Raw genomic sequence first — 18,398 nt, 5'->3', positions numbered from 1 at the left:
ACAAAATCACATCTCTACCAACAGCTCAGGAAAGTGCCCTTCACCCCAGATTTAATTTTCAGTATAAATTTCAGATGCAAACTTTTCAGTTTCAGCACTTTTTTGGAAGGAGTATAGCTTTTTTATTTTTAAGGAAGACACTATCAATGGATTATTTAAGTTATTTTCCATATATAAACAAAGATCCACTCTTCAAAAAGACAGTTCACATTTCTAAGTCAGACAGACTGGTCCAGTTTATTTTAAGTGACCGAGGGCATGTAGATATTTTTGGAAAGAATGAAACCATCTATATGGGGGTTGAGATGTAACTGTCTAGACTGGTTCTTTCTTAAGAAATGTTCACTGAAACTGCTGTGTCCAGATCTTGAGGGGAGATTTGTAGAAAGGAATGTTTTGTGCTGATAACTTTTGATTAGAACTGAGCATGTTTCTCCTTATTTGCCTGTCCTTGCCTAATGGCACTGTGTCTTAAAACCATTAGTGCTTTTCTTAGGAATGAGTATGAAAATGTTTAAAGGTTTAGAACACATTATATGGAGTCTTCTGGAAATTTTTAACAGAAATGTTTATTAGGATATTTTAGAGTATTCTGAAATTTCAGCACATAATAATGTAAAAATAAGTGTTTCAACAAAATAATAATAAGAATAGTGTAACTGATTATTTTATTAATACTCGAGAAAATATATTACTTTTCTTTTCAAAGACAACCTACAAAAGTTAAAAGGGCTTATGCCTCTTCATTTTCAGTAAGATAATGGCTTGAATTTTTTTAAAGTATAAAGCAATTTGAAACTGCTGCAGAGCTTTGCAATTTGCATAGACAAAGCGAATTGCTCACTTAATTCATTCAGTCCCACGAGGGGAAAAATAATTAGGATACAGCCTACAAAAGCAAGGCGGCAAATTGCCTTTTAGGTAGCGGTCTCTTTTTCGCTCTGTAAACATAAATAAATCATCATCTGTACATTACTATCAGCAGAAGTGGGAAAATTGGAAATCAAATCCTTGTTTTCCTAAATAGATTTTGACTTTGCTGCACACCAAGACCATACTTAAGATCCCCACGTAATGCCTGCTAATTGCATAATTCTGACAGGAATATACCAGTTCCTCAAGGAAACTTTTTAAATATCCGATTCTATTAATCTTCTCTTGAAACACCAGAAGAAATTGCAACAGTATTTCCATCTAGTTACAAAATAATCCATTTGGAAAATTGAATTGTGTAATTTGTAATTGTTTTCTAAGTTGTTAATGCAAAACTATATCGGTAGCAAATTAAACTTTTAAAGTATGGCCACTTTGTTAATCGCTGGCTGTGAAACATTTATTTCAATGAATACTATCACTTATGATGAATAAGACATCTGGAATACGGCTTTAAGCAGCCAAACTAATTTGGCAGTTCTTATTTGGGAATTCCTACTAGGATGGCGTACTTAAAGATTTATCAGAAATTTAGGAGAGTGTTGAGTGTTTTTTCCCTTTGATGGAGTCATAGCGCTTTGTGTTTTTGATCATTAGAAAACTAGAAACCTGGACCTGCATAGTAATCGAGTAGCTCTTAAGTCTCTATGTTTGCATAGCCCGGGTTCTAACCTAAGCTGAAGTCGTAATCCACTTATTGCCCGGCTGTCTGCAGACCTCCGGTCTTGCTCCAGGCCTTCCTGTGCTTGAGGCCGCCATGGATGATGGCCAACCCAGCTGCACACCGCTCGACTCCAGGGGGCGCCATTCTCATCGATTGCATGCGAATGACACTATGTGGCTGCAGGACGCATCAGCCTTCTTTGTTCTCTACTTTTCCTATAACGAGGTTTCTCAGCCTCAGCACCATTACTGTTTTGGTTGCGTGTGTGGGTCGCCTCCTGTGCATTGTGGGATGTTGAGCAGTATTTCCGCCTCTACCCGCTAGATGCCCGTGGCACCCTCCCAGACTGGACAACCAAAAATGTCTCTAGATATTTGCTAAATGTTTCCCCATGGGCGTGAAGGCTCCCCCAGATTGCAGACCACTGGCTTGCAAAATAATCTTTCCAATGCACAGGTATGCCCCTGCCATTTACGTGTTTAAAACCTTTGAATATGTGCTTTTCAGACTTCCCGATTCACATTAAACCCCAGCACGCCAGCCCTTTAGAAGCCAGGCCTGGTCCAGCTGCTCCCGCTTTACGCTTTGTCTGTTTCCCACTGCGGCCCACCTCGCCATCACGCTCTCCCATGTCTGCATCGTGCCAAACTGCGGTTTCGTGCCTGTGCAGAGGGGGTTTCTTTTGCCTGCACATTCGCCCTTGGTCTCATAAGCCCTTGCATCCTTCACGACCCACCTTGGGAAGTACAAGGCCTGATTCAGGAGCGACGACGTCGCTGATCTTTTTCTGTACATCCATTTGGTGGCATTTGGTGGCTTAGTAAAGAGCGGTCAGGTTATCCGGGTTTGAATCCCAGCTTACCTGTTTGCCATCTGTGTGAACAAACGAACCTCTGGCGGCCTCAGCACTCATATCTACAATGGGATATAGAATAGTGCCAGCTGGTTAGAAATGCCATCAAAAATTTACATGACACAATTGATATGGCGTGCATAGAACCCAGTATCTGGGACATAATGAAGTCTGCTTGCTTAGAGTCAAATCCTGCCTCTGCCACGGCTTGGGAATTGTCCAGCCCTGGGCATGTTCATGACATCACTGTGCCTTGGTCCCCTCGTCTTTACGCTGGAGGTGGTGACATCGTTTACCGCAGGAGGTAGAGCTTTCGTTTAACGTGTGCGTATTGGGGAAGTCCGCTCTTGGCACTGGAGGCACGGTAGAGAACAAAGCATGCGACTCCCCGCCCCTGCTCTAGTGGGGAAGAGACAGACAGAAAGGAAATACGTAAGGAAAATCCACAGTGTGTTGGTACGACCAAGAAATGCACAGGAGGACATTAAAGCAGGCCAAAGGAGGTGGGCGTATGGGATGAGAGTGTCGCGATCTTAAATAATCTGGAGCGGCATCGCCGGGAAGGTGGTGTGTGACCGGCTGCGGACTGGGGCGTCTGAAGGTGGTGTGTTTCCAGGCAGGAGAGGCTCAGAGCATCCTCGCTTGGTGGGAGCAAAGAGACGCCTACATGAAATGGACTTTAGTTGGGCTTTGAAGACAAGAAAGACAGTAAATCGCACGCTGCCTTTATCGCAGTGGAGTTCTGCCTCTTCGCTGCGATGACCTCTCGTATCACAGCAGGCTGTGTTGGCGGAGAGGTGTGCAGGACACTCTGGAAGTTCCAAAGAACCGTCCGCCAGATAAGCAGGACCGAGTGTGCACCTGTTTCCTTCCCATCATGGAAAGGAATCCATTTGTCTTAGAGGAGCTCAGAGTGCATGGGACGAGAGCACACATTTGGGCCGTATCTTGAGGAAAACGTGAATCAGAGTTTGTTCAGGCTGATTTTCAGGCAGTGCCGGTCCAATATAACCACGCACTCGAGCCAGAAAGCACTGTCATGATCTGCACTGATCCAGGAAGGGCGAGTTGGACCGCCCTCACCATCTGCCTCGAGTCTGTTGAAGGAAGGACGCCTCATGCAAGGGGAGGATTTGAAGGCCCTGACAAGATGGTTTGCAGGTGCCACCAAAAAGCTCGAGAAGCCAATATCCCTTCTCCACAGTCTGTAGAAGTATAACCTAAGTGGGCCCCTGTATTCACCTGTGCATGTTTTTTTTTTTTCTTTTCTTTTCAGATCCTAAATAAGTACAGTTAAAACTTGTAGTTATGATAACAGCTAGCTGGCTGTCCCTGCCGAGATGCCCAGGAAGAGACTGATGATGGTGTCAGGTCCCAAATGGCATGGTCCCCTTCTCAAATAGGCTACATGATGCTATGCAACAGCTCACTGATGGACAAATCTACGTTAAAACCTGAGGATGAGGCTGTCCAGATATATAAAGAGTGTATGGTGGGCACTTATATCTGTAAACACATAGAGTGAGATCTCAATAGTCGAACTTGCTCACTTGATTAAAATCAGTGGTTACACATTTTGAAATAATAAGTGAGTAAGATGCTGGGACTGTTCGTGATCAGCGTTTCCAGATGAACACAAAGCAGTATGGGGGTGGGAATAGAGACAGCGATCTCAGTGTTTATCTTAAATCTGGCAATCATAAGGATATGAGCTTAGGTTGACAAGCCAGTTGGATTAAAATGAATAGTATTTTGATGCAGATAGGAGTCCTCAGTGCATGCTAAGACAATTGCTTGAAAGGTGATTGGGAAACAGGATATTCACATGATGCCAGAGTCTCACCCAACTGTAAATACAAATGGAAAAATTGCTGTTTTGCTATGGAGAGAAATGACAGCTACCTCTACGTGATCAGACCGAGCCGCAGAAGCAGAGGGATGTTCAGAGATTATGTGCCTTCTGATAGGAGGCAGCGTGAGGCCCACACCATCTCTTCCTAAGTATTCTTAACAGAAATATTATCTGAATCTCATCAAGCCTTTTGGTATTAACTTCTATTTCGGAAGAAGTACAGGCGATAGAAAAATTAAGGGCATCACGGAAAAGCAACCATTATCTAGAACATGGTCTATTCTACAGGAAAACTGACATGGTCTTTTCAAAATGATGCTATCATTTGCAAAATATGGGGAATGTTCTAAATTAAAAGTGCCTCCGATAGAAGAAAAGCAATGCGTGCATCTTCGTGGGGTCCTGGATCGGGTGATAGTGGAGGGGGTGTGAGCACAGCTCTGAAAGACATTTCGGGGATCTTTAGGGAACGATGAATATGGGATGGAAATGAGATGAGACAAGAATTCTTGCCTATTTTCTTAGTTGTGAAAATGACGTTGAGGCGAGGCGGGAGACCCTTACTACTCAGAAGAAATAGTTGCTGAAGCTGTAGGGATGATGTGTGTCTGGGCCTGCAATTTTCTTTTAAATGGTTCAAGCAAAACCAAGTGCGTATGCACAGGTGCGTGCATGGACACACACACAAGCACTCATATGTTTACATGCATAGGCAGATGAAGCAAAAGAGATAAAGGTGACAAAGTGTTAATAATTGTCAGTTCTAGATGCTTGATGTATATTGTACAGTTCTCTGCCGCGGGGTAGGGGCGGTGAGGATTGGCTCCAGGGAGCCCCTGTGGATCCCAAAATCCACGTACGTCTCTTACGTAAAATGGCATAGTACAGTATTATTCTTTCAGCTTTTCTGTGTTGGAAAATCTTCAAAATAAACTTCTAGCAAAGAAAATGATGAGCACAAAATTCCTGGAGCAAAAAGCAGAAGGCAGAAAAAAAAAAAAAATCTCCAAATTTTTAAGAAAATTTAAGAAGCATAAAAGAATTAGAAAGAATAAGATGACTGAAATGATTCCCACATGTCAATCATAAGGATTAATTTAAATTTATTTAACACCTGTATTAAAAGACAGTGGCTGAGATTGGTTAATGTCGTAATCCAACTGTGTGTTTCTTAAAGTCAAATAATATGTTTCTACAAGAGATAGATCTGAAATGAAAGCAAACAAAAAATTAAAAAACGAAATGGTCACCTGTACAGTGAAATACTACACAGAAACCAGGACTTCTCACACACACGATGGCCTGGGTGAATCTTAGACACCGTGTTGGGTGAAAGACTCAATGCAGAAAAGTATATACAATATGATTCAATGTATACAAGGCTTTTTTTAAAAGACAGAACTAACCAATGGTGATGAAGGTCAGAGGAATGAGTGGTTTTATATGTGGTTGGTACTAACCCAGTGAGTGACTGAGATTTTTTGCTGCACAGGTGTGTATGTAGGTGAAAGTTTATTGGACTGCAGTCTTGAGATTTCTGTCCTTTACGTTCTTGATCCAGACTACCTGATATTTACATACCTGTGCCAGGTATCCCAAGCACAATTTCACAAGAGCAAGAGCCTGAGATATAAAATGTGGTGCCATGTCCACCCACATAAGCAAGTGGTTTTTGAAAAGCCGAGTTTTCTTCAACATTTTAAGCCAAGTAGAAAGGGCGATTTCACTTCAAACTGCCTTCTATCGATGTGACAAATACTTTATGTTTACTCAGGAATTAAGATTTACAGTCCTTATATTTTTTCTCTCTCCCAAGTGATGTACATTTAAAGATATCGTTTACACCTGGCAGAAATAGCTTTTAATGTGTTTGTCTCCAAAGCTGTTGTTATCTTTAGTTTTAGTCATTTGTTCATTTTTCAGCCAGTCATCTGTTCATTTATTTTTGGTATTTTTTTAAGGAGTGTAATATTAAGAAAAACATACCTATGTATAGAAGCCAGAAGTTCTAGCTTTTTGAGTGTGGCTCCACCCTCCATTCTGTCTGTGAAATCATAATTTTCTTCTCTGATTCTCACTCTTCATCCTTGTAATGGGTTTAATAATAGTACCAAGGATTTCCTTCTTGAGAAGTAGATTTATACTTGTTACTTTTAAGAAGACGAGTTGAGTGGAATCCAGCCCCTCATTTAATTAGGTGAATTCTACTTTAATATAATAAGACACTGTGTTAGATGCCGTTGAAAAATATTTTAAAAAATGATTTAACTACTAAAATGAAACTGATTACCAGTATTCTACTGTGTTATTATTACGTATTTGACTAGAAAATCTGGTCTCCTTTGTGCTAAAAGTGGTATTATTATACAGCAGGATTTGAGGGAAAAAACTGGAAAAAATTCCTGGCCAAAAGGAAAGCAAACAGAGGGTGTATTAGCCAGCTTCGGCCGTGGCAACAATTCCCAATCTTAGTAGCTTATAGCAACACATCTTAATCTCCTGCCCTTGTAACACAAGGGGTCTGGGTTGGATGTGAGTGAGTTGAGCACAGCCGGATTAGTTTGACTCCACTGAGATCCACCTGTCTGTACATTCAGAGATTCAGGAAGAAAGAGGGGAATAGTCTCGAGGTGGAGGGGTGAAGCTCAAGGAGAGAATAACTGACCTAATTATAGGCACATTGAAGTCGTCCTCGTGGGCGCGGCGTATTAGCTCCTGTTCCATTGGCCAAAGCAAGGTGCACGACCAAGTCCAGACTTATCAGGAAAGAGTCACCAGGGCTGGGAGGGAACGGACGATTGTGAACAAATAATTCAATCTAGAAAAGGAAAGGAAGGTTGCTGTGACGTGTAGGACTTGCCTTTGGTCTGATTTTCTTAACTCCGAATCCTAGCGAAGAGAATCATTTTTGCCAAGTCTTATCTTTCCCTAATCTTTTCCACGCTCCGTGCTCAGAAACATCCTTTATGCATCACAGAACTTCCTATTTAGTGTTCATTATCTTTTGACCAGTGGAATTTTCAGGGAGCCTCTGTCTTCTCTGAATTTTGAGTTAGTCTAAGGATGGACTTGGCCCCAGGATGTACAAAATCAGATTAAACCTGAAGCTAACCTGGGCTTTGGAAAGTAAACATTCAATGTCTAGAGAAAATCAAGCATTTCAAGGATCCTAAGTGACATTTTCAGGAAGCCATACGGATGTTTCTGGTCTTCTTTGATAGTGTGACTGGATTCTGTAAGCTTACATATATCTTGGAAAGGGAAAGGAAGGTTAGAAATTGAAGGCTCACATTAGCTTGAAAGACGTAACCAGCAGCCAGAAGCCCAGACAATAAAAAGATGTTATTTTGCTTGTCTAACCTGGTCTGCAATTGTTTTAGCATGGAGAGTATATAAAAAGGTAGCTGAAAATATTTAAACTCTTTACACACCATATTTAATCACAAAATGACTCCCCCTGCCACCCTCTAATTATCAGAACACTTCTGTTAGTAATGAAAATGTGTAACCGGATCTCATTTAAGACCTCTTTTGGAACGTTCTTTTGTCTCTTACATCATAATTCTCAGATTTATTTCAGGTTTTGGTTTGAAATGCTTTATTGTCTTTCTTAGAGAATGCAGTCATGAAATGACGTAAAAGGCAGAGCAAAAACAGATAGTCCTGTGCAGACGTGTGAGCTTTGGGATATCAAGTGGGAACCAAATCTTTACCAAGTTCCTATGTTCCTGCTTCTATCAAGCAAATGGGAGTTGTTCTGGGTGACTAGATGCCCTTGAGGTCCTCTGGTTGTCACCTGAATTTTCTTTTTGAACAATTCATTGAAAATTTTGATGAATGAATGAATGCAAGGGAGATTCTCGAAGAGGGAATATGGTTCTACCGCAGTTGTGTTTAAGGAATTCTCTCTTTGATGCTGTTACACCTTGACGACATTTTTATATTGTATTTTGAATCTATATACAAAGCCATCATTACACACGTAGAGGTTATGGTGTGTCTGTTCTCTCGCACTGTGAAAGAAAAATAAAATCTATGACTACAGAGGCTCAGGAGGGAGTTTTACTAAAAAGTTTTGAGCTTGGCAGGAAATAACTTCTACTGATCTGAGACATAAGGAAAAGACAAGAAATTCAAATGGAAGGTGAGTTAAAGGAGTTGTTTATTGCATGAGCATGATCCTGACTGTTTATCCTTTTGAAGTACCTTCGAGGATCCAATACCATCACTTGTGACAGTCAGATACACTTATGTAGCCCTCATTTAAAATGACATCCGTACTAAATGAGAATCTGGATCTTAATAAAATCTGTGTTTGCTTCAAGAGCTTCATAAGGGCCAAATTATTTCTTTGTAAAAGAAATATTAAAAAATATGTCCTGTCTTGGTTTTCTCATTTTCAAAATGGAGTGATGGTGGAAGTAAATACATCTCGTAGAAGTTTTATGTGACTTGTAAATATGCCTGCAAATGTTCGTTCTTGTAATTGTCTCCTTAACATGCAGTCTGAGGTAGATTCTGGTATGGATTAGCGTAGACTGCCATTCTTTCGAAAGTAAGGAGTGTATGTGTGGGTGGGGGCTTGTGGGTACATGCACACATATACCCACCGAGGTGGAGTTCTGAGTTGAGGACAGAACTGTTGCTTGAGGACCCGATAGTCTTTTCAACACCTAAAACATAACCTGCCTGCCCTGGGCACACTCAATCCCCTCCCCTGAGTGGGAGTGTTACGTCGTTATTATCTAGACCCATTTCTAAGATGGGTAATTGTGTTCTGACTCATGCAATTCTCCCTATGTTTCCTGATTCTTCAGGTGACTTATTCCTTCCTCTTGGCCCTTAATGGATATATAATGAAATGACACATTTCAGAGTCGTGGCTGTGTTTCAGATGAGGGTGGACAACTCTTATATAATGTCTCACTTAGAGGGTCAGAATAAATCCTGGGGCACTCACACCCCACACCCCACTCCTTCCTCCTGCCCCGAAAAGAAAGATCCTCAAATAGGAGATGACTTTTGGGCATGAAGATTTTTCTGTGCTGAAAGTTTTTAGAGCAAGTCATTAACGTTTCATTCAGACAGGTGAACACAGAATTGAGGTTTCATTTGTCTCGTTCAAAACTTGGTTCTGCCACATTTTGGCTGTGAACTTGGGCACATGACTTTGATCTTTCTCGGCCTCAGTCTTCATCTGGAAAATATTGATAATAATATCTATCTCGTAGGGTTTTTATGGAGATCAAACGAGACATACTTTATTAGAATAGTCGAAGCATGGTCTACGGCATGTGATGCAGGCTCAATAAATGTCGACTCTCAAATTATTGTTTCTCATTGATTCAGTCCATCAGTAAGTTATTGATAGGTGACTCATGTCTAGCTGGGAGCTGGAGAGAAATGGACTAATTATAACAACAGATGATATAACACAACTTCGTGCAGCATGTATGGGAGCAGAAGGAAGGGAACAATTGATTCACACTGAGGTCATGGCAAGTTTCCCAGAGGAAGAGGGCCTTGCAAGAAAGGTGAAATTTTCCCGGAGAAAAGATGCAGGAGAGAGAGGCATTCAGCTTGGAGAAGCACCATGCAAGTAAATTTGTGGGTGCATTTGTTCTTTTGTTTACCAAGTCCACGTGTATTTATCGAGTTCCAGTTGGGTGGCAGGCTTTGTGTCAGATTCAGGGGACACAGTTGTGTGCCAAATATATACTGTCCTGTCTAATGGAACTTTTCACACCAGAGGCAAGACAGGCATAACCATAACCCATAGCTGTAAGGGCTGGGGGTGGGGGCACGCGTGTCTTTGGATGGTATTGCCTGGAGACTCTGATTAGACAGGGAGAGAGGGGCGTGTTGTCCAGTAGGACTCTACAGGTGACTGAGAGTTAAACTAAGACCCTTAGGGTAAGTGGGAAGAAATAAGGAGAGAGTGGGGAAGGTTCTGTGCCAGGAGAGTCGTGGTGCCTTCTGGGGACTGAATAAAGTCCAGTGTAGCTGGGATGCAGGACTCATGGTGAAGAGAAGAGGCTGGCGAGATAACTAACTATGGGGAAAGCCGCAGAGGGCCCGAAGGTCATTCTGAGGATTTGGGCTTTTGTTCCAAGCGCAATGGCAAGTCTTTGAAGTGTTGCGTTTTATGCATAGAAATGCTCAAATTGGAGTTGGGTTTTGAAAAGCCCCTCTGGACGTTGTGTTTTCCGTGAATTAATGGGGTTAAGAAAGCAGTGCGGTGACCAATAAGTGGTTGTGGCAAGACAATAGTGCCTTACGTTAGGGCAGTGGCACAAAAATAAATAAAATATAAACGGTTTCATCTGGTAAACTCCGATGGACTTGGCGTAGTTGGGGGGCGAGGCAGGTCATGCCAAGCTACTCAAGAGATTGATTTGACATGCTTTTGGGGGACGCTGGTGCCTTAGTCTGTTTGGGCTGCTATGACAAAAGGACCATAAACTGAGTAGCTTATAAACAACAGAGATTTATGTTTCACGGTTCTGGAACCTGGAAAACCCAAGGTCAAGGCACCGGCAGGTCCAGTGTCTGGTAAGAACTCATCTTCCGGTTCACAGTAGGCATCGTCCTGCTGTGTCCACGTGGCAGAAGGGAGGAAGGAGCTCGCTGGCCTCTCTTTTATAAGGTTGCTAATTCCTCTTGTGAAGGCCACACCCTCATGACTTAAGCACCTCCGAAAGGCTCCATCTCTTAATATAGTCACCTGGGGAGGTAGAATTTTGACATATGAACCATGAAGGGCGCACAGACATTTAGTCTATAGCAATCTTTATATTTCGTGCTAATAAATTTGCACGTCTACTATAAAGAGCCAGTGGAGGTTAAGAATTGGGGAAATGAAATAATTAAGTTAGTGTACTCAAGGAGGGTATTTCTTTCTTTCCTCATCTACTTCTTGAACCACGCAGTTATTGACTTTTGAGTAATAGATGGGAGAGATGGTATGACGTATTCTTTTGTAAAACACAAAGGAGATTTAGGAAGGAGAAGTTAAACTTGTCAGCGTAAAAGAGTTATTTATCTTGTACATACTCTACCCTAAAGCCACCTAAGCCTCAGAGGACCCAGTTATCACACCCCTAGAATGCCCCAGGGGGTCTGGATAGAATTGAAGGAGGGACGGCCATTTTGTAAACACAATAAACCAATATCCTGTGTGGGAGGGGAGGGATTTATAAAAGTGTTAAGGGGCCCAAGTAGTCGTGAGAGAATGACTAAAAATAGAAATAGGAACCACAGTAATAGTAGCCAGGTGATACCCGGCAATGTTCTCAAATTCCTAAAACAGAGGGTCCGTAACCATTGAGAAGCCGGGAGTTAGTCAGATGGGTGGGGAGCATTTCACAAACTGATCTCTGTGTTGGAATATAGGACTTGAACCCTGAGTAGAGGACATTTTTGGGGTTCTGACACTCCATCTCTGACTGGCAAAGAGTGAGATAATTCAGTTATGAACTGGATTGTCTTTCCCACCTCTTCCTCGGGGGTCAATGTGTTTACGATCCTTACACTGGGGACATTCCGAAGGGACGGAGTATTTAAAGGCTGTCCGCAGTGATGGAGAGAGAGACATGCAAACAACCGAGAAGGTAGAGTTATGGGGGTGAAAACACTAAAACAAGCTTTCTACCTCCGGGCGATCGAGCATCTGCCACCTAACATGCTTAAGGAAGTTGAAAAGGGGAAGATGATTTGTTAACCTCCCTTGCTGTGTGTTCAGGATCCCACCGAAATGATTCATAGCTTTCACATGCACGTTTTGCTGTCAAGCCGTGTTCCTCTGTGATGCGCCTCCGACTTCCTGTGTCTCCCCTCGGTTTGGTGGTGTGACTGGAAGCATTCATTTAGCAAGTGTGACCCAACTTGTAACTGTTCGTTTTTCAGGTCACAGAACTCAACAATGTGAAGAATGTAGCTCGATTGCCAAAAAGCACCAAGAAACACGCCATAGGGATTTATTTCAGCGACGACACCTCCAAGACCTTTGCTTGTGAATCAGGTTGGTGTGAGGCAGGGAGGGCTTCTGTTTTTCGGCTTTTCAGTGGGACCAGGGCTGACAGGTTAATCTTTTGGACGTTTCCGCAGATCTTGAGGCTGACGAATGGTGCAAAGTACTCCAGATGGAGTGCGTAGGGACACGGGTCAATGACATCAGCCTCGGAGAGCCCGACTTACTGGCTACCGGGGTTGAGAGAGAACAGAGTGGTATGTAAAGAAAATTCTCTCCTTTGTTCTTTTGTAAAACTGTTTTGCCCCATATGATAAAACATGAGGCATTTTCATTATGCAGAATTTCTGGCTTTATAAAAAATGTCTGTAGAGGTCAAAATAACTATTTATTTCACCTAAAATATGTTAATATTTCAGTGTATTTCTTCTCTTAATGTGTTTTCATGCATAACGTGAATATATCTACATTGATAAAATCAGCTAGAAATTTTGGGGAAACCTGCTTTGTGCCAGTTTCTGCGGGAGATGCATTAGAGTATTTAATTTTCTAGTAGCCCTATGGTAGAGGTACCATTTTACAGAAGAGGAAACTGAAGCTTAGAAGAACTAAAGATATTGCTACAATTTCAGTAACTAACATTTGATTCCAGACTATGCTCTCTCGGGCCTGTATTTAGAACACACAGATTTTACAGCGCAATGGGTTTTTGTCTTGCCTTTTTCACTTAAACATTTTATTGAAATCTTTCCAGTGTTTTTAATAGAGCCCAAACTCCACGAATCAAGTTTAAATCAAGTTCCATCAAATTTAAATCAAGTTCCATCAAGTTTAAACCCACCTAAATCTGTGATTTCTTTTTTTCCTTACTACTGAAACCCTTGAGCCAAATCTTTGAGCTCAACACGCTATCTTGGAATAAATCATTTCAAGTCATAATGACCAAAATATTCATGAACACTTCGGCAAAAATCAGTGTTAGTTTACAGTATGAGAATGGAGATGAGGGATCATTTCTTTGTCTCCAAATAACTGAACCTTGCGACAGGCCCGTTTGGATCCCAGAGTTCTGCTTTAGCCTACTGACGTGATCCATGAGGCTATGTCACAACCGGGAGGCTGCGGGATCACCCGGCTTGGTTATGAACTTGGCAGAGGTGGAATCGGACTGACCCCTCCCGTGGGCTCATGCCCTGATTGTCAGTTAAAAACCCCTTCCCTCCCGGTTAGAATTCTGTGTCTTCATGACACATTTACAGGCTGGGAACGTTTTGGATACACCGTATCTGCCATAGCTCACGGAGGTCTTAGACTGGGAAATTGAGCTACACAGTAGTTAAGTCAGGTGCCAGGGTGCCAGGCTCCTCCCTGGGTGGGTCACCAAGTCAGGATGCACCCGGCTGGGAGGATGCACCGTCTGCCTCGCAGTCAGATGTGCATGAAGCCAAACATAAAGAGGCAATCATGACAGGTTTTTTTTTTTTTTCAATCTATAAGAAATGCTCTAATCAGCACTTATTTTTCAGACTTATATTTGTGAAACGGCGTCCTGGTAGGGCTACATGCTGAATTGGCTATGCCTAGGACTTAGCCTTCAATGTTTCCGTGCCTCAGTTTCCTCTTCTGTCAAATAGGAATAAGAATACTTCTGGTATACAAGTGCTAAAGATTATTATGAAACTCAACCAGGTCTTTCAAGGCACTTTGTTCATTTGTGTGACTTCGAGTCATCATTTAGTGGTCAGTCTGACCACTATTACTGTTATCATTCTTGATAACGGTGATTATAAAAGAAACTTTAAAGCATGTAAACTGGTAATGGTCTCTCTTACTTTTTATTTAATGATGGAAGTTTTTCTTACTTGTTCCAGAACTATCCAGAGGGAAATTTGCTCCATTAGAATATACTTGTAAAATAATAGGGACTTTCTAACAGCAAATATTTGGTCGTAGAGAGTTTGAAGTAACTTAGAAAACTTGAATAGAAGCATTTAATACATTTACAAACACAATCTTGGCATTTCTGTTTACTAAATTCAATTAAAATCTATGAAAATTTGAATGGCTTCTTTACTATAAAACAGTTACTTTAGAATGACATTAATATTATTAGTGCCATACTATTTTGCCAGATGTAGGCAATCTACCATAATGATGGATAGGTAAAAATGTGTTTGCCATAGTAATAATATTTTTGCTCATATTTCACTTAAAGATTTTTGACTTGTGACTTCTTAAATTAATTAATTTTCTAAAAATATAATAGAAATACCGTGATCGTCTCCATGGGGATGAAAATTTGATTGCAGTAGTAAGCCAAGAGCTTTATTCAGAGTTATCTTAAATTTTAAGAATCATCTAAACAAGCAAAGCAAATTAATATTTCTTTCCAGTATTTGCAGAAGACAGCTCATTGTTAAAACTAGTTCAGATATATCCGTTGGCATTTTCCCAAACTGTTGGTCTGTGAAGTGCATGGTATTAGCGTCGAGTTTTATTTAAATAATTTGGGAAACAGTTTTATTCATCTAGTTATGAAAATTATAAGGTGATCAATATAACTTTAATATCATTAAGCCACATAACAATTATTTTGCACCTGCATCTCTTGTGAACACAAAAGTGTGGGTGTAATTAATACGTACTTGGAAGGAAAAAAAATTGTTTTTAATGGTTTCATTGCTTTAGTCGTTTATGGCCGTATGAATTTTTTTATTATGCAAATTTAACAACTCTAAAAATAGTCTTTGCTCATGTAAATAGTGTTTCGTGTATGTTGGCAGCCAGACTGTACAGTTATTATGTGATTTAATACGGTCTTCATTAAAAAAAAAAATCATTTCCTGGGACTGTTAACTTATGAGAAAGGTTTGTCTTTCTGAATAGCCAATCAAAAGCTAGAATATGAGCTTGAATGATGTTGAAATGCCTCTTTGTTCCTACAGCGTCTTTGATGTTTTATTCCAGGGGATTTTAGACTAACCTTTTGTTTTTCTCCCAGAGAGATTCAATGTGTATTTGATGCCATCTCCTAACTTAGATGTACATGGCGAATGTGCCTTGCAGATTACATATGAGCACATCTGTCTTTGGGACGTCCAGAATCCCAGAGTCAAACTCATCTCTTGGCCGCTAAGCGCCCTGCGGCGGTATGGACGAGATGCTGCTTGGTTCACTTTTGAGGCAGGGAGGTGAGTTTCATGACTGTTTCTTCATGTTTTTGTTTTGTTTTGTTTTGTTTTGTTTCATTTCTCAGGTTCACATCGTTGGAGGCCTGGGTTTCCATGGGAGACCGCCATGCCATGCGGCATGCTTAGAGCAATGCGTAGAGCTGTGGCTATACGATGTCATGGGCCATATCATAAAATAGCCATTAATTGCATCTGGCTTTCTTTCCCATGGATGATTCTCATGTCTCATGATAGGAATTTTCATTATACAGTTTGCTTTCCTATCACGAACTGAAGTTGAACTAGGTGAAAATGGTAAAAATGGACCGTTCACTGGGTCAAGCTGAACAGAGACTAGCTCCTTGGTTTTCAGGAAACGTCCACACTATTATTCCATTTATGTTTGGTCACCTGAGCTGACTGGGGTAGGTTAGCAATACGAGGGACACTGTCGTATTTTGAAGTGGCAGGTGGTTGAGTTCTTTCTACCTGTTTTTCCCACGGTGTAATGAATTTTTCTCACAGTAATACTGGAAGAGATGAATTCTGAAATGTGCTCCTTGCAGTACCCAGTAAGCATTTTTAGAAGACTTCTCCTCTTCCTTTTGGAAGTTAACCTCGGGGAGAGGATGGCGCCCAGACATTTGGGTTGATCATTCCCTACAAAGAGATTTGTCTAATCAGTCTCTCAATTTCCTTCTCTCCTACCCTTCCTCCCTTAAATTTAGGCACTTTTTTTTTTTTTTTTGGAAACCCTGCAGATAAATTTTATATTTTAGAAATTTAAAGGACTAAATTTCCTTCTATATACAGAATCCTTCTGTATACGGCCTGACACTATATTGACGTTGAAAATGATCAAGTTGTAATTTAAACAAGAAGTGTTTGTTTGCAAAGTGAGCAGGAATATGATACTTGTTAGGAGGGGAGTAACAGGAGCTCTAAACACCTAGGACCCTAATTCGCCTGAATATATCACAGTTGTGCTCCACTCTGATTAATCTGTTAATGCCATTTTAAACAAAGTCCAGTTACTTAAAATTTGCTTTTCGGAAATATGATCATTTTTACACTCTTCAAACCATCTTAGAAAGTTTTTAAATTCTTCTTTCCCATACCTCTCTTCCCTGGTCTGTTTATTTTCAAGTACTGAAAATATAATTTCAAGCACTGAAAATATAATTTCGAGCATAGTATAATTTGGGGTGCAGTATCGAAGTTCTAGAAATGAGTCAGTGAACCTCCCAGTAACTGCAAAAGTCTTCATGTTAGAAAACACAGTTTTAATCTTCAAAGCAATGTACTTATTTTGCCAGAATTACTTATTTATTATCCTTATGGGAAAATCTCTACCTAGAAAATTAAGAATTTGTTTGGGAAGGTGAGTGTATGTCCTTGTTTGGGTCTCAGCAATTATTTATGTTTTATTAATTATAACCAGTGAAATCAAGGTATAAAAATGTTTTATAATAGAAAGACGTTTCTATTGACCATTACCCATATCATTCCTCAATTGTATTTCATATCGATGTGCAGGAGAATTCTGCATTGATCAGGACATTTGGGGCCTGTTTCAGGCAGCACTTATGCAAACGTGAATATTTTTCAATTGTTCTTTGGTTCACTATTTATAGGAATAAAAGTGTGGATTTTTATCATAATTTCTGAAGGCTAAAATTTTAGTAAAATTCGTAGTATCTCATGACTATTTGAAACAGTTTTTGAAATTATCTTAATCTTCTAGGTTTTACTATGACTATACCTTACACAAGTTTAACTTATTCATACTGAAATCTAGTAGAACTAAGGATCTCAGATCATTGTAAAGACTTTGATATTTCTCCTAAGTCATGTAGGAAACCGTGGAGATTTTTAAACAGGTGTGTGTGTGTGTGTGTGTGTGTGTGTGTGTGTGTGTGTGTGTGTGTGTGTGAGTGATGTGGAGGTGAGCAGATGTGAATGTGGGGAGACACTGAAGTAGTTGAGGTAAAATAAATGGTGGATTAAAAGTATGGATGAATCGAAGACATAAATTTCAGAGTTATCCAGTGACCTTTGACCAAAAGCAATGAAGTGCTGACTTGGAAAATGAATTTTATTCCATGACTTGGTCTCTTTTTGGTCTGAACTTTTGGACCTTCCATCCAGGAATCTCAGCAATTAGATGATTGGAATACCTACAACCCATACCTCCCAGTCGCGTACCTCAAATATTGTAGGGACTTAGAAAATTTATTGATTTTAAATAGCATTTTTATTCAGTGCCATACTTGTGGGGCTGGTGCAAACTTGACATTAAATGATCGGAAGGGAAAGTATCTGGTTGTGTTCTTAGGATCTTAGTCGTTTCTCAAATAGCATGGTGCAGCGTAAGGAGAACTGATTCGTAAGCCAGAGAGACCCTAGCTTCCAATCTTCGTTATTAGCTGTCGACCTTGGACAAAGTGTTTTACTTCCCTTATAAGTTTGTCCAAGTAAAAATTTCCTCCCAGGGTTGATGTAGGTAAAAGCAGCATTGCATGGAGACAACCTAGAAGAATGCCAATGCCGGTCTTCTCCTAAACAGTATTTTTGATATCTTATTATGATTACTTTTGGAGCTGGACTTGGGTTTGCAGCATATGGACAGTGTTAAACACAAGGCGCTATTACTCTTTTCTATTTTGCCTGAAACTCAAATAAAGATGAATGTTGATCGTTACCATCAAGATGCTCAGGATAATAAGATCATTTGTGTTCCCCCAAGCGTGAAGGTTTCATATCTGCCTTGCTTTATTAGTGAAGGTAATTTTTTTCTTGGCTATTTTTGGACGTATTCAAAACAAGGCAGTTTCATATTAACTAATATAATCTCCTCCTTGTCTCACGTCAATAAATGAATAGGAGTTAAGTCTCTCTAGGCAAATAGTTTCCACATATCCAACATGCATCTACAAAGATTTTACAATATTTCCCTC

At 40.5% G+C, this 18,398-nt stretch overlaps 1 protein-coding gene across 1 annotated transcript in view; it reads left to right on the top strand.

Annotated features, from left to right (window-relative positions):
• DOK5 (docking protein 5) overlaps positions 1-18,398 on the top strand; it is a 143,015-nt gene that overhangs the window by 70,299 nt on the left and 54,318 nt on the right. The window contains exons 3-5 of the mRNA XM_011370176.1: positions 12,208-12,322; positions 12,409-12,528; positions 15,273-15,462. Coding sequence (XP_011368478.1) covers positions 12,208-12,322; positions 12,409-12,528; positions 15,273-15,462 — 425 coding nt within the window. The remainder of the gene's footprint in view (positions 1-12,207; positions 12,323-12,408; positions 12,529-15,272; positions 15,463-18,398) is intronic.

This window comes from Pteropus vampyrus, unplaced genomic scaffold (genome assembly GCF_000151845.1).
Source record: "Pteropus vampyrus isolate Shadow unplaced genomic scaffold, Pvam_2.0 Scaffold162, whole genome shotgun sequence".
NCBI lineage: Eukaryota > Metazoa > Chordata > Mammalia > Chiroptera > Pteropodidae > Pteropus > Pteropus vampyrus.
The sequence above is the reverse complement of the archived record's forward strand: the minus strand, read 5'-3'. Positions and strand labels throughout refer to the sequence as shown.